The following is a 27,821-nucleotide window of genomic DNA, read 5'->3' as shown; positions in this document are numbered from 1 at the left end:
TGACTTTTGAAAGTAAAAAGTAGTTCTATTTCAAATTAGCCCTGTACACTTTTGGGGAACCCCTGGACTCTGTGCATGGTATAACCATCTAGTGGCATACCGTATACAGAGCCAGCTTCCTACATTGGCGTTGTCACTGACTGGCGTTAGGCAGCCTGCCAAGCACAGAGATGTTTCTGAACCCCTGGGTGGAGAGCCTATGCCCTGGGACCACAAACAATTCACATACTGGATGGAGGTGTCGCACCTCCTCCCCCAGGATGGGCCCAGTGCGCGAAAGGGAAGCTTCAAAGGCCTCCCACCTTTGTAATGGGACCCCCAGCCTCTGCTGCCAGCAGCAGATGGAAGCCCCAGGTCTACTCCCCCACTGTGGGTGGGAAAACCACGGGGAAACTTAGAAAGGCAAGGAGGTGTGCCCACCCTTGCCAACACCACCCTCAGGTGGAGGAGGGAAAGTTAAGCACACTTTTCAGTCCCCTCTATCTTGAAGTTGAGGGGACTCCTCCAATCAGGGCAAGGTCAATGCCCCATCCCACAGGATGAGGGCATAATAGCGGGTGCTGTCAACCCAGGTAGGTGCCCATTGGCCCCACTTGCTAAAACGCCCCCTAAATGTAGTATTTAGGTGGCTCCCCCAGACCTGGAAACTAGCTACCTTTGACCTAAGAAGGACATAGAAGACACCACACCGTGCAGCAAAGCTTGAAGACGAGTACTGACTTGGCTCTAGCCCTAGCGGCCTGACTCCAGCTTCCAAAACCCTGTGAGAAGACGATGCCTATCCTGACACCAGCGACTTCCAGAAACCCAAAGAAGACTGCCTGAACTTAAAAAAAGACCAGAAATCCAGAGGACAGTGGTTCTGTCCCCAAAAAACCAACACAAAGGACTCCAGTGACCTGCCCACTCTGTACCTGATGCCTCCGGCCCGTGTCCAGATGGACAACTGACCCAGAACAGGTTCCCCAGCGATCCTGACCTCAAGTCCAGCATTGGCTGACCCCTCCTGGACTCCACGACGAAGCCTACAGCCTGACTCCAGAGGTTCCCCCTGACCACGACCTGCTCCGGTAAGAAGGCTCCGACTTCTAAAGGCACCCCTGCACCCGATGCCCCAGGGCCTTGGTGAGCCAGATTGATGGTGCCCTTATGACCCCCAACATCGCTACTTACCTCTGCTGTTGTTGGTCTACCTCCTAAAACCTCCGGTGCAACGCCTGCAGCCTGTTTGTTGAAAGCAAAGTCTCCATTTAAAAGCATTGGGTGCACGATGCTGAAATTGCATCCTGCACCCGACTGCCCCTGTGCCGCTTATGGTGTATGTTTGGTGCTGCTTTATGGCTCCCCATGCGGGTCCTAACCCCCAAACTTGGCCCCCTGCAACCGATTTACTTACCTGCCAGCAGCGTGGGTTCCAGCACCTCCAGTCTCCATTGACATGCATTGGGCTGAACTTCGATTTTGATCTCTGAGCCTGGCCGCACTGTACTGCTGTTGGCGCAGTTTTGGTACTGACCCTTACCCCTTGCTAATCTTTGGTCCCAAAGACTGGAACTGTAAGTTGCAAACTGACCTGTTTGACCACATTATTGGTTTCCTCCATAGGATAACATTGAACGGTTCAAAAATTGCAGTGTCTGCTTTTAAAGTAGAAAGTAGTTGTATTTAAAACATACTTACCTTATTACAAAGATCTTGGTCTTAAAATAAAGTACAAACAAAGCTTATTTTTCTAAAATGAGTGTGGATCTCCTTTCAGTCATTTGTTTATTATTGGTCAGTGTTGTGCAACAAATGTCTTACACTCATCTGGGTTAGGCCTAAGGCTGCTCACCCACCATACCACTAATAGAGCACTTTGGGTTTTACATTGAGCCCTGTCCACTTTTGAGGAACCCCTGGACTCTGTGCACGGTATAACCACCTAGTGGCATACCATACATAGAGCCAGATTCTTACTATGCCTAGAGCCTAAGTTTACTGCGTCTGCATCATGTTCAATGCCAAACGAGAGAGAAAGAACCATGTTGGAAAGGAGCTCGATAATCTATTTCAACTTAATTTTATTGCAGGCTCGAAAGGCTTGTCTATGGGAGTTCCTGGCCTGTGAGGATTGTCTCCAGTGGTCCACCTCCACTGAAAAGGAATATGAAAATGGTCTGACCAGAAACTACCTGGGCTCTTCAACCAAAATGGGAAAGTTAGAAAATAGTAGATGAGTAGTATGTCCTTCCTTTTGGGTTGGGGGGTCACTACTTGAGTGAAATTAAGGGAAGCCAGCGCCGGCCCGACGAGGAGCAGGTCCATATGATGAAGTATGACACCTAGCTTGCTGGGTGTGTGAGGACCCTAGTTCCGAATAGAGGTATTCCTCTTTCTTACGGTCTCTTCTCTGCATCCACACCCCCCCGTCTCACTGAGGAACTGCATACTCTTTCTTTTCAATATGATTAATTGGGCATGTATGCTGGACCTTCTTAAATAAAAGCCCATCAGTCCCTCCTTTGTTTACAAAGCCAGCATATCTATCAGGATGCAGGCTAGCCTATGTATAGTTATCAGTTTGTAAATTGAAGCCCCCTAGCAGCGTAAAATTATCATTTAAAAGGGTCAGAGCTTTGAAGAGCGACTTAATAAATTGCCCCACATGGTGGTAAATCCAGGCACTAGCTAAAGAAAGCTGGGCAAATGCAGAGCGAAAACCTAGACCCTCAGCTCCCAATAATTCAGGCAGCAAAAACTGGTGCAGTGAAACACATGCTTGAAAGCAATGGCTACCCCACTACCCTTCCTTTTCACCCCTTCCAAGTGCACCAAAAAGTATCCTTACAGAATGGCTATTTATATGTCGGGAGCAACAGTCATTGAACCATGTTTAAGTCATAAATAGAAAATCTGGTCTTAAATCACTCAAAAGACTATATAAACATAAAAGACAAGAGATTGTTGGAGCCCAGAAATGGCTGGGTTCTCGGTAAGTTCCATGGCCATCTGTATACCGGGGCAGCGGGAGAACAACGCCTACCGTAGGACCTGGTCATACCTAATTGCAATGCTCCTCTTTCCCTAGCCCGAATGTGCCTATCAGGATGTAAACATGCCTTCTTTGAAGATACAATGCCAAAATTACAGCCAATCATGACCTTCGCTTAAACTGCAAGGGCACCACTGAGTACAGCCCTGCCGAGTTTCCCAGGTCCATGCGTGACTAGCTGCTCCAGTGGTGTAGAGTGCAGTGAAAAAGAGTGCAGAAGTGGAGAGTAGAGTTCATAGCGTAAAGTGGTGCAGACTAGAGTAGAGTGGTGCAGAGTGAAGTGGCAATAAGGGGCAGTGGCATAGAGTGGTGTGGTGCAGAGTGGAATAGAGTGCAGTGGTGTAAAGTAGAGTGTAGTGAGTGGCGTGGAGTGGTGCAGAGTAGAGTGGAGTGATGTAGAGTAGAATATGCAGCGTGTGGTAAAATGCCATTACAGACAACACATTTTCAATTGAAATGACCATTACATTTGCAGAAACATACAGTTTTACTAATAAAACTATACAGCGCACATACAATAATGTGTGGAAATGGCATTACCTAGTGCATTGACTTGTTTTGATCATATCAAAGTATTTGATTCCAACACACTTCAGAATGAACAAAAAATGTGCTTTATTTGTGCGTTCGAAATTCTGATATATTCTGAAATACTTGCAAAATTCATTTAAATGTTGTTGTGTGCTAGAAAAAAACTCTTTACTACCCCAGTATCCAACAAGATGGTCACATAAATCCTCTCACTTTTAAGTAAGAGAAAGAAAAGTAAACACAAAGCTCCATCAGAAGACAGAGACTGATATTTAATTTTAAATTGTTTAAATTGCATTTATATAGCACTTCCTATCCCTGACAAGGCATTGAAGTGCTTTACAGCGAGTAGCACGCTACCCAGGAGCCCATAGTTAGTGGTCAGTCCATTAGTTATTGGGGCTAGTTTTGAATACGCATTCCATGCATTCATGCCAGTTTCTTTGTGTTGCATTATTGACACAGATCTGATCATTGTAAGGGGCTCTGTGCTTGCTGGAATTAACAAGAGAGTTATGGTTTCCAAAAAGAGGTTAAGATGAATAGGCATGACATTTAGAACAACTTGTAACATAAAAGGCAGGCAGAAGGGAGAAGGGAAACCGTGGTGTACTTAAAACTAAATTAGGGGATGGAAGTAAGTAAAGTTTGATAGAATGTAAAATTTCATACAAATTGTAAGGAATAATACAGGTGTAGAATTTTTACATGCAATTTGTGGATGTAAACCCGCTGAAAGAAATACTTTTAAATTCTGCTCCTACGAAATGTAGCTCACGCATTCTTTCTAGAGACACTTAAGAGGTGACACCAATAATTCTAACAGTGAAAAGAAAGCCCAGTGCTTGTTGAGACTCCACTACTGTCAAGTAGTGCAACAAATAAACACATTTTATTACCTGTAATCACACTGAGAACACCCCAAAGAGACCCCTTATACCTACTATAGCAGTATATTTGATACTGTAAAGAATTGTTACGAGTATGCAAATCATATGCACCATAAACTATACATATAATTTGAAACATATGTAAACACCCACCAATTTAAAAATACAAGACAACAGATACACACATTGCAGCAATCATTAGCATGTTCATTCCACGTTTGTGACTCATTCAATACCTGATTCAAACAGTACTGCCCATTGCATGCTCCTGAAGACCACCCCCACAGAACACACAATATGTCCAGCAGAGTGGATGTGTCTGAGGTCACCTTCACCTTCTAGCATCTACCCTTGTCTTTGAATGCACAGTGAACGTGACGAGATAAGAACAAGATTTACAGGCCTGTTTACAGAAAGGACCACTCATGGAAGAATACAAGGAGAGTTGGTGTGCTTTGCTCCCTGGGAGGGACAAACTCACCCTGCACAGCCTAAACCAAATAAAGCCAGCAAATAGAGGGTCAGAAAATGTAAGTTACAAACAAACAAAGCTAATGGTAAGCCACGGGTGGAATGCATTCCCAAGGAAGCTTTCTGAATGTCCCCAAGATGTCTTTAGCAGCTGTCTGGAAGGCTTCGACCTAAAAGAGGACTGAAACAATGTGAGCAACTTGTTGTTTAAGCCAATATGATTGGCTACTGCTCAATCAGTCAGAAGGTACGCTTAGGATTGCTTTAGGTGTGGCCAATAATATTGACTAAAACCTCCCTATATCTAGCTGCATCAGCTTTCCAGACTAAAAAGTTATGGAAACCTTGTGAGCTGCCTTGAGTAAGAGAGGTGAGAGTGAATTCCAGTGGAATAGATTAGTGTGAAAATATATAAATGCTCCCAGGTTTAATGTTAATATCAGTACTGACTAAACAATAATACGACTATAGAGTTTAATAGTGGTAATATGGCTATAGAGTTTTACGGAGGGAGGTAGGAATGGGCAGGCTGGATGGGCCTACAAGTTTCAATTAAGGTGCTTATTTTTTGATGGGGGTTTCCTTGAAAACCTCTGAGCTACAGCAAGACCAATGAGCATAGTACTTGCATGCTCAATAGAATAAAAGAGAAACGTGTACTTTTAAGCAGGCCAAGGAAATCAGCAAACAATTTGGAAAAAAAACATTTGTATTCAGGTGACCTCAAGGCGGATTGGTTAACAATAGGGCGTGGCCCTCCAGATACAGATGTCTTGGAGGCTGAGCATTGGCAATGCCAGCTCTCACTAGCCTAGAATTTGCCAGCCACTTATGCAGGTGGCTTAGTCGATGATGCTTATATAGTTACAATGTTCTGAAACCCATCGTAGGTGAATGGCGGGCGTTTTAGGGGACATGAAGACTCCTTTAACTGGCAGGCGAGCTGGTTGACTTCGCAGGTGGTGTACTTCTGGTCACTTCGGAAGTAGACCCCATCAGGAGAGTAGAGGGAAGGGTCTTTATCAAAATAGTTGAATGGTCTCAGAAAAAAACCTGCTGCGTTTCCTGCCGTCGCAGTGTTGGGAACGTCCTCAGAGTGTGGAATGTGAAGGAAGCCAGCAGTGATCCAGGCAACCAGGTCCTGGAGAAATGAGAGACCAAAAATATTGATTTGTTTAATAACTGTGTAAAATTGTATTCACTTTTTTTTCATCCCCTTTGCACCTGCCCTCCATCAGTGATTTACGTGTCAATGGAGGTCAAGACACACCTGTAGCAGCCATTGACCATTAATTTATGACCCTAAACAGCAAACAACATTCCTCATCGTATATGGTACACCAGAAACCTTTTATTGCTATTGTATTGTATTTATTTTACTGTTGTAATATTATATATAAAGAAACCTCAAACTCAATGTAAATTGAGACAGTCCTCAGACCTTTTGCCTGTAACTGTTCTGTTGAACTGTTTAAGTAAACAAACTGTTCCTGTTCTGCCAAATGCCTTTGGTCTTCTGTTTTTCAGGGAAATCCAATTTCAAGCAACACAGCAATCAAACGTGACTGTTTATAAATGTTCCTAGGACTTATGCCAGGGATCATAACACTGATCTAATTGAGTAGTTCTCTCAAAAAGTAGGTTGAGAACAGGAGACAATGTCAATAATGAAACAAAATTGAGTGTGAGTGTGAGAGCTCAAATCTATGGACATCATAATCCCAACAACACTTTTATCCATATAGTGGCTGCTTGTGGGGAACAGGAGCCCCCAAAGTACACTGGAAAGAAATGCGAGAAAACGGGAACAATCCAAAGCCCAGAAATAATCTTAGTTTGATCATCTTTATCTTCCCACAAGCTAACAGTGGAACAACCTGATCTGAACAATTTGAGGACACTGAAGGGGATATTTAAATAATAGGTCGGTAGCAAACTCTATCACATCTTCTGCACAGATGTTCAGTGGTAACTGGCAGTGCCAACTAGTGGCATCACTGTTGTGGTTGTGCTTGCCTCTGCATATCCAACAACGGAGAGGAAAGGAGAGTCTGAAGAGGAAAGCATGGCAGGGAGCATCTAAGGCTCAGCCGCAACTTGTAAGATCAAAAAAGCTCCTTTCCACAAATGTGAACACATAACAGGACCTCTGAAAGGATTGCTGGGACTATGAAATGTGATCTGCGGAAATGATTGTCTGCTGCTCCTGGCATTATTCTGGGCAGCATCCCATAAAATATGTTTTGCTTCTTGATGCCACTACAGAAAGGGACCAAGCATATACATCTCGACCAGAAGAGTAAGGCACCACAACTGTAAAGCACTGTCTTACCGCATAATTAACCCCCAAAGTGTTTCTCTATTATTGAACCTCATGGAACTTGAGCTCATACGGCATGGCAAGCTACAGGCCCATGTCGTACACAACTCACTTCAGATTTTCCAGTAAGACAACAAATATGATGTAGGGAAATGTTTGAACCAATGCTTCTTGACCAACAAATGTATCTCCTCTGTTCTCTTACTGAAGGGAACTGTGACACCATCAAGGAACTTCAAAAACTGAAGAACCGGGCAATAATTAAATTTGATCAGCTAAAAGTACGAAACTAAAGGTGACACGTTTTATTTATTTTAGATTTGTCAGTTGTGGAAAACGTCCCTGACTAAGACGTTTGACCATGGTTGGGTTGGTTGACGCTCTTCGTTGATGGTCTTCTTCTTGACACACTACCCTGTGCCTTGCTAGATTTCACTGCTTATTTACTAAGTTTTAATTTTTCTCAATAAGCTGAGCTGCAGCAGCTGGTTTAAGAGACCTGAACAGGTGACGTCAAACGGGGCAATTGCTGGAGGTATATGGAGCCGATATAGAGATATGGAATCATGGGATTTGAATTCAATTCTCTGCTCCGCCAGAGTCAAGTGGAGAGATGTCAGAGTGGCTGTATGAAATGCTTACGGATTCAGTCGCGACGGTGCTTGTGAGTTCAAAGCTATTACTTGAAGTCATATTTAGTTCTCAGAGATCGCATTATCGGAAGGTCAAGTGAGAGAAACCTTATAAAAAGGGATTCAAATGCAGGTGGGCCTGCACTCTGCCTAACAGAGAAGAGTTTACATCCAGATTAAGTAGAATCTGGAGGTGATTATGGAGACCATGAACATAATTGTGTTTTTCGACTATCAAAATGAGATCAGCATGTGCACGATAGGAGATGAAAGTAGAGCTTGATGAAGAGCATATGAGGATTGGCTAAAGAAGTTAGACATTTCCAATGAAATATTCGTTCCCATAAATTGAGATGAAAGCAAGGGGTGCATTCTTGGCAGGATGATGCAGGCAACTTTTTGGTCTTTGCAGAAGATTTTTGGTAGACTGGTGTGACTGGCAACAATTGTCTGTCTTCAGTGTCTACTATTCTTGCCTGCCAGACACACCTTAAATAGAATTAAACAGATATGCCCCTTTCAAAGCTGCAGTGATACCTACTCGTGACTCAGATTGACGTGTCACTAAAATATCGACGCATGGTTAAAGTTTTCGATGCATTGCAGCCCTTCAGTACCCCAAACTCTGTCCTCATGTAACAATTGTCACTAAGATTTGCACATCCAACAGATGCATCTTAGATGCATGTATCATTGCTTGTATCTTGGGACAAGTCTCTCTCCCACCATTCCTGTTTGGGCCAACTAGTCAGAATGCATATTGTTTGCGGAAGTCTTTAACCCGCACCACTCAAATAGTTTCCCCATCTATGTGCACCATCAGTTATTGGGAAAAGTATGCCTTTTGCACATGTTGAGTTAATGGGCATTTCTGTGTCTTTTATTGCAGGACTTCTGTGTCATTCCCTACAGAGCCAACCTCCCCCTTCAAACCCTCTTCACGCCTCCGTCTTTCTCTCCTACCCATTATTTTACTACCTAATACACATAGTTAGAGCTCGACAATTAAATTGATACCTTTGTGGAAGTAAAATGCTGTGCTTTGGCCTCACATTAATTTCCACACATCTCCTGAAATCCAGTTACAGCTTTCTCTTGGAATTGCAGCCCATAAATCCCTCTGGCTCATGCAAATTTAGCAATGTAATACAAACAATAGATAATGTTACACTCTGCACACCTTTGATTTCACAACCTGTGTCCTCTTCGCATGCAGGGGCTTAAGATGACTTTGCTGAAGCATCCTTTGTCAAAATCAGAGCTATAAAGTGCACCCCTTCAGCCCCTGCGGCAGTAAGTCCCTTAGTCTGACGGGGCAGCACTTGTCCATGCATTTTGAAGGAATATATGACGTTACAACGCATGCAATTACAACGCATGCTTTTACAATGCAGTCTTTACATTGCAACTACCACTACATTGTATGATTTTACAACACGTCATTACAATGTATTTTTAAAAACTACCATTACAACGCATTCCATTACAACACATACCATTACAACGCATAATACATTTAGGGCAACAGTAGGGTAACTGTTGGATAGTGTAGGGGTAAAAATTACTATTCCCACTCTAGTAAGTGCAACAGTAAGAAAAGTGTTGGATAGTGTAGGGGTAAAAATTACTATCCCCATGCACCCCAAAACCCATACCCACTCTAATGCTAAACAAATCTCCATTACTTACCTTATAATGCGTTGTAATGGTATGCGTTATAATGGCATGCGTTGTAGTGACATGCATTCTAATGGCATGCTTTGTAATGGCATGCGATATAAAGGCAGTTGCATTGTAACAGTTGCGTTGTAAAGGTAAGTCATTGTAATGACTGCGTTGTAACGGATGTTTCTCCTTTTGAAGATTTCATCACCACTTCAGTTAAAACTAATATCCCATTTACTTATCGGTAATCTTCATTACCCCGAGTAAAGTCCTGCCCGTCCCAATCATGTCCCTTCCCACCCCTTCTCTTTTGTTGTGTCTGGTCTTGGTACTAGCAGGCATGGAGGCAGGTGGGAGGGGCCTTTATTCAATTAAAATAAAGAAAAATACTAGCGTGTTAGAGAGGAGGTCGTATGAGGGGGTAATGGCCCCATACACAAGCAACAGACCAAACCCCCATTATGATAAGAACTGCAGTCCCAGACACTAGCAACAGACTCGGGCCCCGAGCCCATTACAGCGGCAGCACGTCATAACCCTGCTGTCAATACACCCAATGAACACAAACGCATACAGAAAACCAGGCCCCATTCTTATAAAAAACTGAAGGTCTCAGGCCCCGATAGCAGGTCAAACTCCACCCACCATCAGTAAAATACAAGCATTTGCAATGCAATAGGTCTCGCATTTATAAGAGTTTGAGCTATTGGCATTGTAAAATTACAATGCCTTTTATTTATGTTTTGGTTTTAAAACAAATAAAAGGCATTGTCATTTACAGTGTCAGTAGCATAAACTCGCATAAAAGCAGTGTGTGGAGTGCAGCAGTGTGCGGCGTGCAGCAGTGTGCGGAGTGCAGCAGTGTGCGGTATGCAGCAGTGTGCGGCGTGCAGCAGTGTGCGGCGTGCAGCAGTGTGCGGCGTGCAGCAGTGTTTCGTGTAGCAGTGTGAGGCATGCAGCACTGTGGCGTGCAGCGGCGTGCAGCAGTGTGTGGCGTGCAGCAGTGTGCTGCGTGCAGCAGTGTGTTTCGTGTAGCAGTGTGAGGCATGCAGCACTGTGGCGTGCAGTGGCGTGCAGCAGTGTGCGGCGTGCAGCAGTGTGCTGCGTGAATCAGTGTGCTGCGTGCAGCAGTGTCGTGCAGCATGCAGCAGTGAGTAATGCAGCAGTGTGCAGCAGTGTGTGGTGTGCAGCAGTGTGACGGTTGCATCAGTGTGTGATGTGCAGCAGTGTGTGGCGTGCAGCAGTGTTTCGTGTAGCAGTGTGTGGCGTGCAGCAGTGTGTGGCGTGCAGCAGTGTGTGGCGTGCAGCAGTGTGCGGCGTGCAGTGGTGTGCGGTATGCAGCAGTGTGCGGCGTGCAGCAGTGTGGCGTGCAGCAGTGTGCGGCGTGCAGCAGTGTGCTGCGTGCAGCAGTGTGCGGCGTGCAGCGGTGTTTCGTGTAGCAGTGTGAGGCATGCAGCACTGTGGCGTGCAGCGGCGTGCAGCAGTGTGCGGCGTGCAGCAGTGTGCTGCATGCAGCAGTGTGCTGCGTGCAGCAGTGTCGTGCAGCATGCAGCAGTGACTAATGCAGCAGTGTGCAGCAGTGTGTGGTGTGCAGCAGTGTGCCGGTTGCATCAGTGTGTGGTGTGCAGCAGTGTGTGGTGTGCAGCAGTGTTTTGTGTAGCAGTGTGTGGCATGCAGCAGTGTGTGGCGTGCAGCAGTGTGTGGCGTGCAGCAGTGTGCGGTGTGCAGCAGTGTGCGGCGTGCAGCAGTGTGCGGCGAGCAGCAGTGTGAGGCATGCAGCAGAGTGTGGCGTGTAGCGGCATGCAGCAGTGTGTGGCGTGCAGCAGTGTGAGGCGTGCAGCAGTGTGAGGCATGCAGCAGTGTGAGGCGTGCAGCAGTGTGAGGCGTGCAGCAGTGTGTGGCGTGCAGCAGTGTGTGGCGTGCAGCAGTGTGTGGCGTGCAGCAGAGACACGTGGAGGGTGAGGAGAGACTCGTGGAGGGTGAGGAGAGACACGTGGAGGGTGAAGAGAGACACGTGTAGGGTGAGGAGAGACACGTGTGGAGGGTGAGGAGAGACACGTGTGGAGGGTGAGGAGAGACACATGTGGAGCATGAGGAGGAGACACCTGTGGAGGGTGAGGAGGAGACACATGTGGAGGGTGAGGTGGAGGGTGAGGAGACACGTGTGGAGGGTGAGGAGAGACACATGTGAAGGGTGAGGAGAGACACATGTGGAGGGTGAGGAGAGACGTGGAGGGTGAAGAGAGACACATGTGGAGGGTGAGGAGAGACACGTGTGGAGGGTGAGGAGAGACACGTGTGGAGGGTGAGGAGAGACACGTGGAGGGTGAGGAGAGACACGTGGAGGGTGAGGAGAGACATGGAGGGTGAGGAGAGACACGTGGAGCGTGAGGAGAGACACGTGGAGGGTGAGGAGAGACACGTGGAGGGTGAGGAGAGACATGGAGGGTGAGGACAGACACGTGGAGGGTGAGGAGAGACACGTGGAGGGTGAGAAGAGACACGTGGAGGGTGAGGAGAGACACGTGGAGGGTGAGGACAGACACGTGGAGGGTGAGGAGAGACACGTGGAAGGTGAGGAGAGACACGGAGGGTGAGGAGAGACATGTGTGGAGGGTGAGGTGGAGGGTGAGGAGAGAGACATGTGGAGGGTGAGGAGAGACGTGTGGAGGGTGAGGAGAGACGTGTGGAGGGTGAGGAGAGACACGTGGAGGGTGAGGAGAGACACGTGTGGAGGGTGAGGAGAGACACGTGGAGGGTGAGGAGAAACGTGGAGGGTGAGGAGAGACACGTGGAGGGTGAGGAGGGTGAGGTGGAGGGTGAGGAGAGACACGTGGAGGGTGAGGAGAAACAGAGTTGGAGGGTGAGGAGAGATGGAGGTGGAGGGTGAGGAGAGACGGAGGTGGAGGGTGAGGAGAGACCGAGGTGGATGATGAGGAGAGACCGAGGTGGAGGGTGAGGAGAGACCGAGGTGGAGAGTGAGGAGAGACCGAGGTGGAGGGTGAGGAGAGACCAAGGTGGAGGGTAAGGAGAGACCGAGGTGGAGGGTAAGGAGAGACCGAGGTGGAGGGTAAGGAGAGACCGAGGTGGAAGGGAATCAGAAGTGGAGGAGAGAGGGAGGTGGAGGGTGAGGAGAGACAGTGGTGTAGTGGGGGGGAGGGGAGGATATCACTTTTACTTCCTCTCCTAGTGTAAGGTAATGCCCCCACCCCACAGGCCCTGCCGGGGCCGAGAGCAGATCACTGTTCGCATCAGCCGTCACCCGAGACCGCTCCGTACTTGTTGGTAAATAGAGGTTCACTATCTGTTGATAATGGGATTCACTTGGTGGGCTGACTTACCTCCTCCACCCCCAGGGCCAACACTGAGAAGGCATCAGAGACCTGGTGCTGCCTATGTTGCAGTACTGCGAGAGAGAGGGATGGGGGGGTGGGCAGAGGAAGTGGAGTGGGGTTAGAGAAGGCACAGGTGGGGAGAGAAAGAGGAGAGAAGGGACAGAGACAGAAAAGGAGCAAAAAAAGAATTAGAGAGAGTAAAGAGGAGAGTTGGGGAAAATGAAATCATTACGAGAGAACATGTAGCAAAGAGGTGGAGAGAGAAGATGGGAGAGAGTAAGGACGCAGCCAAGAGATAGGGCAGAGACAAAAAGAGTAGAAACAATACAAAAGTATTTCCCAAACTCGTAAATAACCACGGGCCAAACAACTGATCTGCAATGAGGCAGCCGAATCCGGTATATCATGACGTTAACCATGCAATAAAAAATAAATTAAAAACAAATAAAAAAACACCAAAAAACACGTATACACCATGTTGACCCTTTTCCATGCAACGTATTCTAAAACGCCATTCTCATTCATACATTCACAGCAAACCTGTTCACAAGAGTGACAGAAAATGTGGTATTACTGTTATATTTTTATTTACATCCTTACCCGCTCACTAATGCAATTAAAAGATTCATGACCACACGGTTAAACAAAACGTACTGATTGGCCTTGCCGTGAAGGAGAAACACGTGTTGACACACACCCGATCTGTGAAACGTTCACCCCACTTTCTCGAAATTGAAACCAGTGCATGTGTCCGACGAACTTCCTGCCGCTTATCTGAATGCACCAGTGGCAGAAGATAGTCACCATCTTGCAACAACACAATTAAAGGGAGGCATGTCTGCCTCTCCCCACCGCCACATGTCTCTGAGTTTTACTGTCTCATGCGAGATCCTCCTCCAGGAGACAGCTGACACCGACCCTTCCCCTGAGACAGTATGGGAGATGCGTGTGTGTGCATAGTGTGTGTGTCTATATGTATATATCTGTGTGTGTATGCATGTCTGTGTGTTTGTATGTGTATATGTTTGTGTATGCATGTGTGTGTTGGTGTGCAAGTATGGGTGTGTCATTGTGTTCATTTGTCTTCATGGATGTGTACACATATGTTTGTGTGTATACCTATGTCTGTGTATGCATGTTTGTGTGTATGTATATGTGTTTGAGTATGTTGGTGTGCGTGCTTGTTTATATGTGTATGTGGGGTTGGTGTGTTGGTGTGCATGTATATGCATATGTTTATGCATGTCTGTGTGTGTTTGTATATGTTCATATGTGTGTGTAAATGCATGTGTGTGTTTGTATGTGTGCATAGTTGTGTATGCATGTGTGTGTTGGTGTGTATACATGTGTGTGTTATATGTGTATGTATGGCCGGTGTGATGGTATGCAAGTATTAGTGTGTTAGTGTGCTTGTCTGCATGGATGTGTACATATGTGTTTGTGTGTATACCTATACCTGTAGATCCATAATGGCGTGCATGTATGTGTTTGTGTATGTTGGTGTGCATGCATGTTTACATGTGTATGTATGGCTGGCGTATTGGTGTGCATGTACGTGCATATGCTTACATAAGTTTATGTGTGTTGCTGCCTGTGTGTATATGTGTTTGTGTGCACATATGTGCACGTGTGTGTTCGCGTGTGTGTCCTTCACACGCGCCTCCATTGGAAACCTACGCCAAGCGTGAGTTGAGATATGGGAACAGCCAGTAATTCAGTCCGACTCCCGACATTGTCATAAAATACATTAGTAAATGCATGAAATGAATTTTTAATTTCCATTTATGCGGTTTCTAGTAAAGGAGGGGGGTTAGACAGGGGTGCGCCGCTGGGTTCCAACACTGTGTGCTCACTGTAACACAACTCAAACACCGTCTTTTGTCACACTCGTGGCCCGGCGCGTTGTGTATGGGGTCAGGCATCCTTCTGAGCCGTCCTCTTGTGTAGCGCTTTGAATCCGGAGGTCGCCTGATTCTAAGCGCTTCCACGTTTTGCCTGTAAGGGAACAGGGACTATGAGAGCGAGGGTTTCTCAGCATTGCTTCCTCCTGGCCATGTTTGACACTGCACACGTCCAAGGAGGTACATTAAAAAGAGAGTAGGACATCCGGGTATTAGCGAGGGTTTGCGAAGTGTAGGGGGGCTGTCGAGCGTCGTTCGCTGTAGTTTCCAGGTTCACCGAGACTAGTTTCTCTCTTGCCTATTTTCCTTGGATACTTTCCTTCAACTCATTCATATACCGTTGACGAACCCATCGAGCTGGTTACGGTGAAGAAGGGTCATTCCCCAAAGTTGGGTGGTGAGACCACAGCTGGCCTGTTGATGCTGTCAACCCTCTGGTGCTTGCTAAACACTGAAGTGGATTGCAGAGACGTCTTGCCAACTTGAACGCGTTCTGTAGAAACTAGAATGGAAATCTGGCGGGAAAAACAAAAAAATCTTATGGTCGGCAAGAAAGTGAAAAAAAATGTAAGTGTCGCTTGGTAGGCGAGTGGGGAGAGAGAGAGAGAGTCGGAAAACGAGTATGGGAGTCATGGTGGATAACCGTGGACCACACAAGCAGGCAGAGGGATGGGGGTGATCCTCACGGACTGCTAGCGCCTGCTGACGGCCTTTCTCAATGAAATGGCGCCAGAGCCAAGGGTCAAATTAACAAGCCCGGCGGAGGCGAGACCTAAAAATCAGAGGGAAGAGTGCACTTGAGGGCAAAGAGGAAAACATACAGGGAAGAGTATGTGAGGGCAGAGAAAAAAAATACAGAGGGAAAAGCACGTGAGGGCAGAGAGAAAAATAGAGAGGGAAGAGTCCATGTGAGGGAGGAGAGAAAAATAGAGAGGGAAGAGCTCATGTGAGAGCAAAGCGAAAAATACAGAGGGTAGGGCGCATGTTAGACCGGAGATAAAAACATAGAGGGAAGAGAGCATGTGAGAGCAGAGAGAAAAATATAGAGAGAAGAACACATGCGAGGGCAGAGAAAAAAATACAGAGCGAAGAGCACATGTGAGAGCATAGAGAAAAAATGCAGAGGGAAGAGTACATGTGAGGGAAGAGAGACAAATACAGAGGGAGTAGCATGTGTGAGGAAAGAGAGAAAAATAGAGAGGGAAAAGCACATGTGAGGGCAGAGTGAAAATACAGAGGGAATAGCACATGTGAGACCAGAGAGAAAAACATAGAGGGAAGAGAATATGTGAGGACAAAGAGAACAAGTACAGGCTATGCCAAGCGGAAGTGATCGCGTTTGCGATCAAACATCAAAGCGGCGAAAGTGAAAGTAATCGAGCAGAGCATCAAAGGGCTGGGTGAGAAGGGAGGGGGGACTGCAAGGAGCAGAGGAGCAGCTGTGCACGTGCACGCCATCGTGCACTCAAGCTCTAGGCCAGCAAAACATGTAGGTAGCACTTTTGAAAGCCCACTTACACAATGTCTCAAAGAGACAGCTTACGCTGTCTCAGCGAGACCTAAAAAATTGAGGGGCTTACAGCCGCAGCAGCGCACAACCCCGCTGTGATTAATGCTAAAGGTCCCAGGCACTTGCGGCCAACCAGTCCAGATGCCCAGTGTCAATAAAGGTTCGGATCCCATACAATGGCAGGAGGCCAGAACTCCACTGCCAATAAGTGAGTTTTTCTATTTTTCCTGTTCCATACTTGAGTGTCAGAAATCTCAGGGGGGAGGGGGGCTCGGCTAATAGTGCACGGAGGGGCCATCATGGTGCTTTAAGCTAGCGAGGATACTCATAGCTTCCTAAGTATATCCATCTGAAGGAAAATACAATTTACCCACAGCTTCAAAGGCTGTAAAGTGCACCCTTAAACTGCCGACTTTGGTGCAGGAAACCAGGGTTCGAGCCTCGGGGTCGCGTCCACATCCTGTGATTCTGGGCAAATGGCTTAATCTCCCCGTGCCTGAATGTGTAATGTAAATACGGTGCTCATGTACAGCGCTCCAATACCTCCGGGTCGAGTTCGCGCTATATAAAAGATGCAAAAAAAATACAATGCTTGGTTTATTTTATATCTTTGCCTGCTTGACGGACGGATGTTTCCATTTGAAACTTCCCGTCTTAGAAAAACATTACACATTGTATAGTCGCATAGTTACAATATCAGAGTTAACCTATGTCAAAAATTAAAATGGGAAAATGTACATTAATAGAGGTAGAAACTTCAAAGCAACATATATATGTGATTAAAAAAATGTAGAGGTAGAACTTGAATTTCTACCACGCTATTTACGAATTCTACCTAGCCGTACATTAACCCATTCGCTATACGTCCTCCTTAAACTTAACTCACATTTTTTTCTCTCGTACCATGTTTCTATTTTATTGGGTGATACCGCCCATGCCACCTCCTATGCCCCTGTTTTTCTGCAACATCATAGTGTGGATATTGCCGTTTTCCATAGTGGAAAACGGCGATATCCTAGATGATAGGGCCTGTGGTTTTAGCCACAGAATCCTTCCCCCATGTTAAGTATGCATTAGTCAGGAATTTAACAGACGTTAAATTCCTGCGTTAACGCGATTTAAATAATCGCTACCCTTCCTTGTTAATATCGCAAAGCTGCCTTTGCGATATTTTCCCTGGTTGGTTTCACAGCCACGCCTACTCTGCATCTCATTAGCGATGCAAAGTTAGGCGTGCTGGAAACGGGCGCTAAGTCAGCAAAACACGCGATAGCAAACGGCCACAAAAGCGGCGATATTTTTATGGCGCCGCCTTGTTAATATGCCCCTTCATTTTTATCATCGGATAAGTACCTTTAGTATGGACTAGGGAACCTAGTGCAGATTAAATACATTTTGGCTGGTTGGTTGCTTCCTGTGGGGTTTTCCTGGTAGATGGCTCTAGGTGCAGTATTCCTTCCTACAAAATGCTAAACCACCACCAGCAGCCCTGTGAAGTTCCCCATGTCCATGCTTGATTTGCAACTCCACTACATGTTTTTTCTTTGAATTCTGGGACGTGTAGACATTGTTTATTCCATAAAAACACAGGATTACAAGTCCAAGAACTCAAAGGAAACAACCCAGACTGGAGACGCTCATCACACATGGACCTGGGAAGCTTGGCAGCTATGCACCAGGACTGCAGGCCTTGGGGGCTCAGAGACCTTATGAATCCTCTCAGAAATGTGTGTTTGATGCCAAGGTCACTAGTCTAAATTCCGGCAAGTCCTCTCAGCCTTTCATTCTTATGAGGTTAATAAAATGAGTACCATTGACTTGGGTGACAATAAACATCTGTTATCCATCGCCAAGATGTCCCAAGGGTGAATGTGTGCTTTACAAATATATTGTGTGAAGCTGCTTTTGGGTGCTACCATTGGCAGTGCCAGAGAGCCATCATCCACATAAAACACTGACCTATTGGTGGGGCGAGGGAGCTCCGACAAGGCAAAATATGAATGTTGCCTGGAGCGCAGAATATCCCTATAATGGAGGTGAATGCCACAACTAACCCTTGAGCGCTCAAATCGTTAGACTCTGCTGCCATCTTTTCTCTTCCCAGCCAGGTCATTGTGCTGTTATATGCAATATGCCATAGAAAATATGGGGCAGCAAGCATTTCAAAGAACAAGGGTAGCAAACCAAAATATTGTCAGTCAGAAGACTCCTCAAGACCTGGCTCTTCGAGCAGTAGCAGCACCCCCCTCCCCTCAGCACCTTGAGACCCTCACGGGTAAGTAGTGCGCTTTACAAGTGACTGATTGATTGATTGATAGTATATGTTTGTTATTGTATGGCTTACCAAATTGCACCAGCACTGTGCCGTCACCTGAAGAGGTGTGGTGCCGTGGCCAGGGTGACTGACTCTGGAATCTGGGGAGCACGGTTCGATTCCCGGCGCCGGCGGCAGATTAGCCCAGCACCATGTGACTCTGGGCAATAGCTTGCTTAATCTTCCCGACGGCCCCCAGTGCCTAGCGACCCTTACGGGTGATTGTTCGCGCTTTACAAGTGTGGATTATTATTATTACAACTTTGATTACCCATTGACTATTTTGTTATAAAACTTGTATACTTAAATACAGAGCATCGGCCATCCTTTGTGTTGATTTCTCATTCATGCATAATCATGTTGGCCATTTCCCAACATGCATCAGTAAATAATGTAATGACTCCTTGGGGACCATTGTCTATATGTGGTTATAAGTGATATGGTTATGAGTCACTTTCACTCTTCTTCCACTGACCTCGTTTGTGATGTTCTCCTCATTTATAAAGTCAGTGAATCTCACAGTCGGTGTCCAGGGGTCGTTTTGGTTGAATATGGAGGTGCTCTGGAGCTCTTCCTCCTTGCGCTTGGTGACCGCCAGCTTGTACCTAGGAGTTAGAAGAGAAGATATGAACATTGCTGAGCTGGGATATGGAAAGGACATTGGTTAGTGGCTCCACTGTCACTGATCCTGGTTAGTCTTTGTAGATTCAACAGAAGGGTTTGAGTATGCGGAAGCCGGGTGGGGGGGGGTAATGTTTTGGATATACCGCCTACTGTCCCAGTATTCAATAACACTGGCTGTATCAACTGCAGAAGCATGAAACGCATGATATGTTCACTGAGATTGAAGAAGCAAGCGCATTAACCCACTGAGGGATTTAGCAAACTGCCTATGTCACAAGTGGGTACACTCACCCCTCCCCCTCACTCCCCCACGAATAAAACAGACATATTTCAGGTTTGCATCACTGTAGACAAATATATAAACTTTAAAGGGCTCAGAGCAAATTCCAAAATGCACACAACTAAAAACCCTCAAACCATCCCAGAGTGCTTGCACATACAACATGAAGACATAATGTTATGCCATTGCCTGAAAACGATACTCAGTGCCAGCAATGAAAGCAAAGTAGTGTTCTCTTACGCCCCCTCACTTTAAACCTACCGAAAATAACTTGGAATAGATGCACAAAATACCCAGATGCAAAATCTAAATTTAAGAATAACCACAACCCACCCCTCACATAAACTGACACCTCAATCTCCCATGGTACTCCTTCCAAACCGCGAGCATTTAATCCCTAACCTACATCATCAATACCCAACATAAAGCTACTACATATCACAATGTCATCGCCTCCTCGACCATCAAATGAATCTCTGATGCCTTCCTACACATCGGCAACATCGTCAATTGTCGCTCCTTTTGTGGCTCTTCACTTTCTCAGTATCAGAAAGACCCTATTACCTCCTTGTTAGTCTTCCTCGCCACATGACTAACAAAGTGAGCTTCAGCTCCACACCAGAACCCTCCAAAGCAAAAAGTCAGCCTCCCAAGCCTCCCATCCCTTCCCAATATGGCCGACCCATTACACCCTGACCTCTACAAGAGGCGGGCCGGCCCAACCCATCAGCCTAAAACTACCAAGCACAACATGAAGCCGATAGCCAGACAGGGAGGGAGGGATGGGAACTCATGTGGTGAGGAAGGCTATTCTCGGAGTAATGAAGGTTACCGGTAAGTAACCGGGGCAACTCTGCTCACGGAATATATAGTTTGAACACAGCAAGAAAAGCAAGTACCCACCTTCTTTTTATTGGTAAAATCACAGAGTGGACCAGTAACATCAACTCCCAACAGCATATCAATCCCCTACCCGTCTCCCGAAGCATTGAGAAAACAACCATCTAAGTAGTCAACCACCCTCTACATATCATTAACAAGGGAGTCCCCGTCTGCCTATTTCCCCAAGACCCATCAGCAGCTTTTCATTTTTTGACCAAAAGCCACTCTGTGGAACCCTCTTCAGAACCAGGGCATCACAGATATCAACTTGGCTCCCTACGTTCATCTCGGGAAGATGTTCCAGATGACATCCTCAAGGTCAAAGATTATCCTCAAGTCCAATGCTACTAACTAAAGATCATCTTTATATGGATTACCTGGTTTTTTACTCACCCAACAAGATATCCATCCTCTGAAATACACGGATGATGCACAGTCCTTTATCACAGTTATCGGCCAACAACTTTGCGTGTTCGAACACCATTTAACCATAGATGTCTGGTGTATTTCTAAAAACCAATGTCCCAAGACTAATTTCATACTTAAAAAATGCAACACTTTTTGCCTGAGCTCGCACCTATTGTTCCGTAAGCAACTTAAAAGGTGGCTTTTTACGGATTACGCTTCTGTGAAGGAGCGTGACTTTGGGGGTGCTTGTTTGGGGTCGCCACCGGTCTTTCTGTTACTCCTCTGCTCTATGCGCTTTGATGCCTTTTGGTCAAATGTGCTCCAGAAATTTAATAAATAAAATTAAATACAAATTTAATGCCAATCCGTCTAGGACCCATCTTGATCACAGATAGGGTAACTTCCTAATAAACGATTTCTTCAGCGCGTACTTTGTGCTGGTGGTTGCAGGTGCAAAAACAACAATTGATGGACAGAATGCAGAACAATGTCATACATTCACCCCAGTACAGAGGTGGGCAGCACCTGTGCTCTTAACCAGGGGAGCGGGACTTATTTTTCATTCTCAGATTTGTACCCAGACCAAAAGAGAATGGCAGAAAAGGTAGAAAGAGATTAAATTAAGAACTGGTAGCATTGGCATCTGGCAACCCCTGCATTCTGTAGCTCTAGTGGTGTGCTCCAAAGAAAAGGTTTGGGTCCCTGCACTTATTTTATTACATTTTATGTTTGAGAAATTAAGCACTGGGATTCCTGGCACCTCTCTTGCCCCATGTAAAGAGTCATGCCAGCCCTGACAAGATTCCATAGTCCTTGAGTGACTCGTTGCTTCATTCAATTTTTTCCCTTTGTAAACCTAGACGTGTAGTCCTCGATTTATAATGGGATGAAGTCCCGGAATCCATTGAAGAAACCAGGGCTGGAGTAGCTAGTCGTGCATGAACCAGGGAAACTTTGAAGGGCTTCTATACATATTGAGAGGTCTTCATGCAGCTCCATTCCCTTCCTATTTTTCACGTAAGATCTGAAAAGCAGAAAGGGAAAAACCTGCCCCTCCAACACCGGACTATGCTTCGTCACATATAATAAGGTGTGCTAAACCTATAGAGTTACTCTTGGTCTTTTCGAAAATGACATCTCTTCCATAGGCTACAAAATGGAAGCTTCGAACAGCAGTGTAAGTATACGTACGCCTGTCTCTGACGTCACTTCCAGTGCAAAGGGCAGCTCAGGCGAAAGTAAACACTGTTCCCCAATCCCTGGGTCCTAATAGGCAGCACACACACCTCACTCCTCCACTACCACATCAGGGCTGACTGAATGGACAGAGAGTAATATTTACTAGCCGGTGGCTGTGAGCCAGATTCAAGCCTGTGGTTTCTCTGCCCTTGCTCTGTCCAAGCAGCTAGTGACCAGGCTCAAGAGTAGGCAAGCATTCTACGCCAATGCATCACTGCACTTAAAGAGCAAGTCATTGCCACCAAGGGGTTACTTCCTTTGGTCTTCTTCTGCTTCACCTGGGTCTCCAGAGGTCTGGATGAAGTAGGTAGCATGGCAGATGGTGGCTACTCCACCGCCTCTGAGCAGCACCGAGGGAGGTGAGGTAATGGGCAGAGTACTCTTATGGCCACCGACCAGTGACACTCCTAGCAGCCACAGGTCTATGCAGCTCACGGCTGTCAGCATCCGCACTGATGGGGTCCACCATGGCACCAGCTCTCTGTTCCTACTGAGAGCAATGAGCCAGGTAATCAAGGAGGAAGGTGGAGAGAGGCCTCAGAGGAAGGTGGAGACAGCGGCAGGATGACGAGTATTGGGTTTTTATGGAAAGGTAGTTACCAAGGGTCATTATGACACAATGCATCATTTCAGCTGTGCTTTCGTTGTTTATTTCATGTCTCTGAGAACCTGTTGGTGGAGACACAACCCTGTTATTGACAGCTACTCATCAATAATATACATAGTAGACACTATGGTCAAAATAGAACTGGAATATGTTGTGCCATACTATTCAAATAGTAGCCTAGGTGGATGATGTCAGTGCATTTTACCGCTGTGTGACTGAGGCTATACAAATATCCATAGAAAGGTATTTCAATTATCCTCTAAGCAGCATCGTATTCTGTTTTTAAAATACAGGATATCGCTAAAGGGAATATGTGTGCAATATGAGTCCCACTTAAAATGGAGTTCAAATATCATGTACCATTGTTTTCCGCAATGGAACGACTAAAATGGATGGCAGTCTTGGTAGCAACTATAGGAATTGAATATATAACTCAATTTTCTTAGTACAGCTAATTTTCAACGCTGGATTGCATTTAACAACTCACAAAAAGTAACCGGATGGTGTATCAACTAAATGTATATATGGGTTATGAAAATTAGGAAGCAATTGCTTTGTAAAGACGAGAACCCTCACTCACCCAGAGGTGACATGCTTCATCATTGGGTTCCCTCTTGCACACTGCGACCGCAAGGTACACAGTGTGGGCTACAACTCTCCCTCAGGAGAGGAGCGTGAGGTGTTTTTTCTCCAATGTTTCTATGAGTGAGGGGCAGAGTGCACGAAATATTTCAAAAGTGAGTTTAAAACTATCTCATTAGAGGAAAATAATTTTAATAAGTATCCCATATGGATAGAGCTAAAAACAGTTCCAAAACTCTCACTGCTCTAGAACATAGTGTGTTGTCTAAAGGCCTGGGTTTTCTTCCCACAAAACTAGGTGATGATTTTATGATTCATAAAGAATTGGCAGAGTTTGTTCGGCAGGTACGATTACACTTTTTCTTTACTAATTTAGATAAGGATGACTCTAATCTCGTTCCAAGTACTGGTTTTAGGAATAAATCTACCTTCCTTCCATCATTAAGTGCCTTCTGGAATAAATACCTTTGAAAAAGCTGTACTCAAAGAATATGAGTCCAGGTCGGATCATCCCAAAGAACCCTTCTGTAACATCTCTAATGTTGAAAGGAAATCTATTGAGGAATTAGGAAATGATGCCAACATTACGATTAAACCGGCTGATAAAGGTGGTGCCACGGTCATTTTGGATACTGAGGTTTAACATAATAAATGTCTAAGACAGTTGAATGATGCCAGATTTTATACTCTCATTTTACAGGATCCCACGCCCAGGTTACAGATTAAATCTCTTGTGGAAGAGGGAAGAGACTCCAATTGGATCACTAGGAGTGAGGCAGAATTTTTGATCCAAAAACATCCCAAGGTGTCGGCGTTCTATATTCTTCCAAAAATCCACAAGGAACAAAGACCTCTACCTAGCAGACCAATCGTGTCAGGCATTGGTTCTATCTTAGAACCCCTCTCTAGGTTTGTGGATCATTTTCTTCGACCTATAGTGGCTGAGATGCCCTCATATTTGCAGGACAATAAGCATGTTCTTTGTCTCTTGGATACAGTGTCTTTTGACCCTATGGTGAACATTATGGTGACATATGACGTTGAGTCATTATATACTAACATTCCGTAGAATTACACTCTTGAAATTATAGAACATCTACTTGGGTGTCACCCAGGCGAGGATCAAACACCTAATGCTTTTGTCATGCAGTGTGCTAGGAGGATGGCCTTAAAAGAGAACTTTTTTAGTTATGAAGGTGATCTATATTGACAGACGACTGGAACTTCGATGGGCAGCACCTGTGCCCCCAGCATGGCTAATTTGTATATTTATGGCTTTAAAAACGAAGTTCATATACTCAAGTACCAATCCATTTCAACCTTGCCGCAAACTCTGGAGACGATATATAGATGATATCCTGGTCATCTGGGAAGGTGACCAGAATTCTCTAGATGTCTTACTAACTGGTTGAACTGTCGGGACATTAATCTCAAGTTTACCGGTGAAGTAAGTGCCATGACAGAATCATACTTGGACCTTCGACTATACCCAAAAAATGGGAAGATTCAAACATAATTATACCAAAAATCTATGGCTAGGAACTCACTACTTAGCTACCATAGCTTCCATCAACGTGCCTTATTGACCAATCTCCCGATAGCTAAATTCTTAAGGCTTTTGTAGGAATTGTAGTGAAATTACAAGATATAAACAACAAGCCAAAAAACTTAATTGAAGAACTACTTGCAAAAGACTATCCTATTAAATTGGTACGTGGAGCAGAAAAGAGAGCACGCAATAACCACAGAGAAGCACTCCTTGAGTCATATGAAAAACCTGAAAATAAGAGAATGGTTTGTGTGACTACTTTTAGTAATCTGACTGACAACATAAAAAGGCAATTAACAAATCTTGGCACATTCTGAACACGGTGCAATTGACTTTGGAGAAACCACTCTTTGCCTTGAAACGGAGTAGTAGTCTCTGAGACCTACTGGTACATACAAGACCTAGACTGAGACAACAAAGGGTAGACAGAGCACCTTGTGGGGAGCATCCCCGGTGACAGGGCACTTCCCTTGTGGTTCTTGTTCTGTTTGTCCATTTACTAAACATGTGACATAATTGGACATGGGTTTGAAAACACCTCGGTTACTCAATTCACATACCAATTGTAATATGAGCGGAGTAATCTACTTGATTACATGCCCGTGCTCGTTGGTATATATTGGGATGACGACACACAAGGTTAAACACAGGATGGTGGAACATCAAAGTGCCTTTAGATGCAAAAAAACAAATACGCCCATGACAAGACACTATGTAGAAATGGGCCATACTGAGGACGACTTTACATGGATTGTTATTGACAAACCAAGATATAAAATCAATATGGAGCCCCTTGATAGAGTGCTTTTCTGACGGGAACAGAGATGGGTGTTCCGCATTAAAAGTCATGTGACAGGACTTCATGAGGATATCCCTTGGTGCTCATTATAGACGGACATATACTTACAGTTAATATGTAAATTAATACCCTGTGATTTCGACTAACACCTTTCTAGATAGTGACACTATTATACTAACTCTTGTGGTAGGATGCACTGCACACATACATAGGTGTTACTTAACTTGTAGCTACGTTGGTTCAGTCCATTGGAGAAAAGGTGATGGAATATTTTTCATTTGAAGACACTTGATAGGACATGGGCTTTTATTTAGTCAGTTTTCTATCCATAGTGTTACAACAGAGATGTTATACATGGATCGGCATTTGAAAACTACAATTCCCATCACCCCTGTAGTCTTCGACAAACACATACATAAAAGAAAGTAATAATGTACTTTGTAAGCTGTTTGAATTATGTATTGAAGTTACATGTACAATGGAAACACTGACATTCTTGACATCTTTATTTTTATGATAATGCCCGTGTGAAAAGAAAAAAAAAAAAAGAATTTTCTTCAACATTAACTGAACCGGAAGTAGATTTTCCGCTTCCAGGTAGTGACGCATTAAGCAGGAAGAGTATTAAGAGCGGATGCGGCCGGTCTCCTTTCGGCCTCTACGTAACAGCTGGAAGAACCGGGAAAGTCGGTAAGGAGACCGCGTTGGAATCCCATTATATGTTGAGGGAATTGAGTGGTGTTTTATGCGATGCATCGTTGATGCTTTTTAGCACATGCTTGTTGTTTTTTTGGTTTTTATACCATTAGCATAGAATGCGGCCAATATGGACATGAATGATTGACAAGCAACAAAACGTTAATGATGAGAAAGTAATGTAGACTGTAGACTCTCTGTTTAGGATACATTGAAGATGTGCTGTATAAGGGACCGAGGAAAATGTATATATATGACATGGTTGTGGTTTTAATTGTGCTCTCCATGTTGCCTTTAGATTCTCGAGACTCATATGTAGAGGACCTCCTAAAGGGAGAGGCAGACAATTGGTCTGATATTGGTGAGATGACTTGAAATACACCAATTCCCATGTGTGTAGTGTGGTGATTTGTCGCTGGTTTCTCACATTCACTTGGGTATAATTTTTGTTTATATGGGATGTAAATATGATATAGGTAATGTGTTTTTATGTTCACAGAAAACAGAACAGACTGCAGTTGGTTCCTTGATCGTCCATATAAATAAGTATGTTTTTTTGTTTTAATTCACATTGACAGCAGAGTGACATGATGTCGGTCCTGAAGAATGCCACGAATCTCTGGTCATCAAGGCAGAAACATGTTGACCTAGTCTTCTAGGGAATATCCATATCCTTATTCCTCACACAGTTTTTTAGCTCTATCCATAGGGGATACTTATTAAAATTACTTTCCTCTGATGAGATAGTTTTAAACTCACTTTTGAAATTTTTGTGCACTCTGCCCCTCACTCATAGAAGCATTGGAGAAAAAACACCTCACGCTCCTCTCCTGAGGGAAAGTTGTAGCCCACACTGTGTACCTTGCGGTCCCAGTGTGCAAGAGGGAACCCAATGATGAAGCATGTTACCTCTGGGTGAGTGAGGGTTCTTGTCTTTAGAAAGCAATTGCTTCCTAATTTTCATAACCCATATTTACATTTAGTTGATACACCATCCAGTTACTTTTTGTGAGAAGTATATGAGTGGAGTAGTACCGTGGATGGTAATAATTCCTCCAATTATGACCTTCTTGTGAGATTATATTTCATTTAACAACCCAATGCATTCTGGGAATGGTAGTCAACTTTTTATTGGCGAACATCCCTGAGATTGAGGGCGAGGCACTGGGCCTTTGCACTACTTTCCCTATGTAGCTCTCCATCAACGTTCTCATCTGAGTGAACTGCCTTTTTTTTTTTTTGCATATTTATATAGCGCTGAACTCGACCCGAAGGTATTGTAGCGCTCTACACGAGCATCGTATTTACATTACACATTCAGGCTAGGGGAGATTAAGCCATTTGCCCAGAATCACAGGATGTGGACGCGACCCCGAGGCTCGAACCATGGTTTTCAGTACCAAAGTCGGCAGTCACAAGAGTTGCTGAAAACCGACAGTGCAGGTCGAGGGGAAGGTCGGCTAGGCAAAATAGATGAGGAGATATATCGCGCAATATTCACTCCACGCAAGGTAACTTAGCGTAAAAGGCCATTTTATTAGGACAGGGTTGG

General features: G+C 45.0%; 1 protein-coding gene across 2 annotated transcripts in view; it reads right to left on the bottom strand.

Moving 5' to 3' along the window:
- Window positions 1–3,629: 3,629 nt before the first annotated feature.
- LOC146869426 (amine oxidase [copper-containing] 3-like) overlaps window positions 3,630–27,821 on the bottom strand; it is an 83,684-nt gene continuing 59,492 nt past the window's right edge. The window contains exons 3-4 of one of the 2 annotated variants that reach the window (XM_085599825.1): window positions 19,079–19,208; window positions 3,630–6,067 (exon numbers count right to left, since the gene is read on the bottom strand). In XM_085599825.1, coding sequence (XP_085455951.1) covers window positions 5,783–6,067; window positions 19,079–19,208 — 415 coding nt within the window. In that variant the 3' untranslated portion in view covers window positions 3,630–5,782. The remainder of the gene's footprint in view (window positions 6,068–19,078; window positions 19,209–27,821) is intronic. The other variant, XM_085599826.1, reaches the window with a different exon arrangement.

This window comes from Triturus cristatus, chromosome 1_1 (assembly GCF_964204655.1).
Source record: "Triturus cristatus chromosome 1_1, aTriCri1.1, whole genome shotgun sequence".
NCBI lineage: Eukaryota > Metazoa > Chordata > Amphibia > Caudata > Salamandridae > Triturus > Triturus cristatus.
Note: the sequence above shows the minus strand (reverse complement) of the source record. Positions and strands in the feature narration are given on the sequence as shown.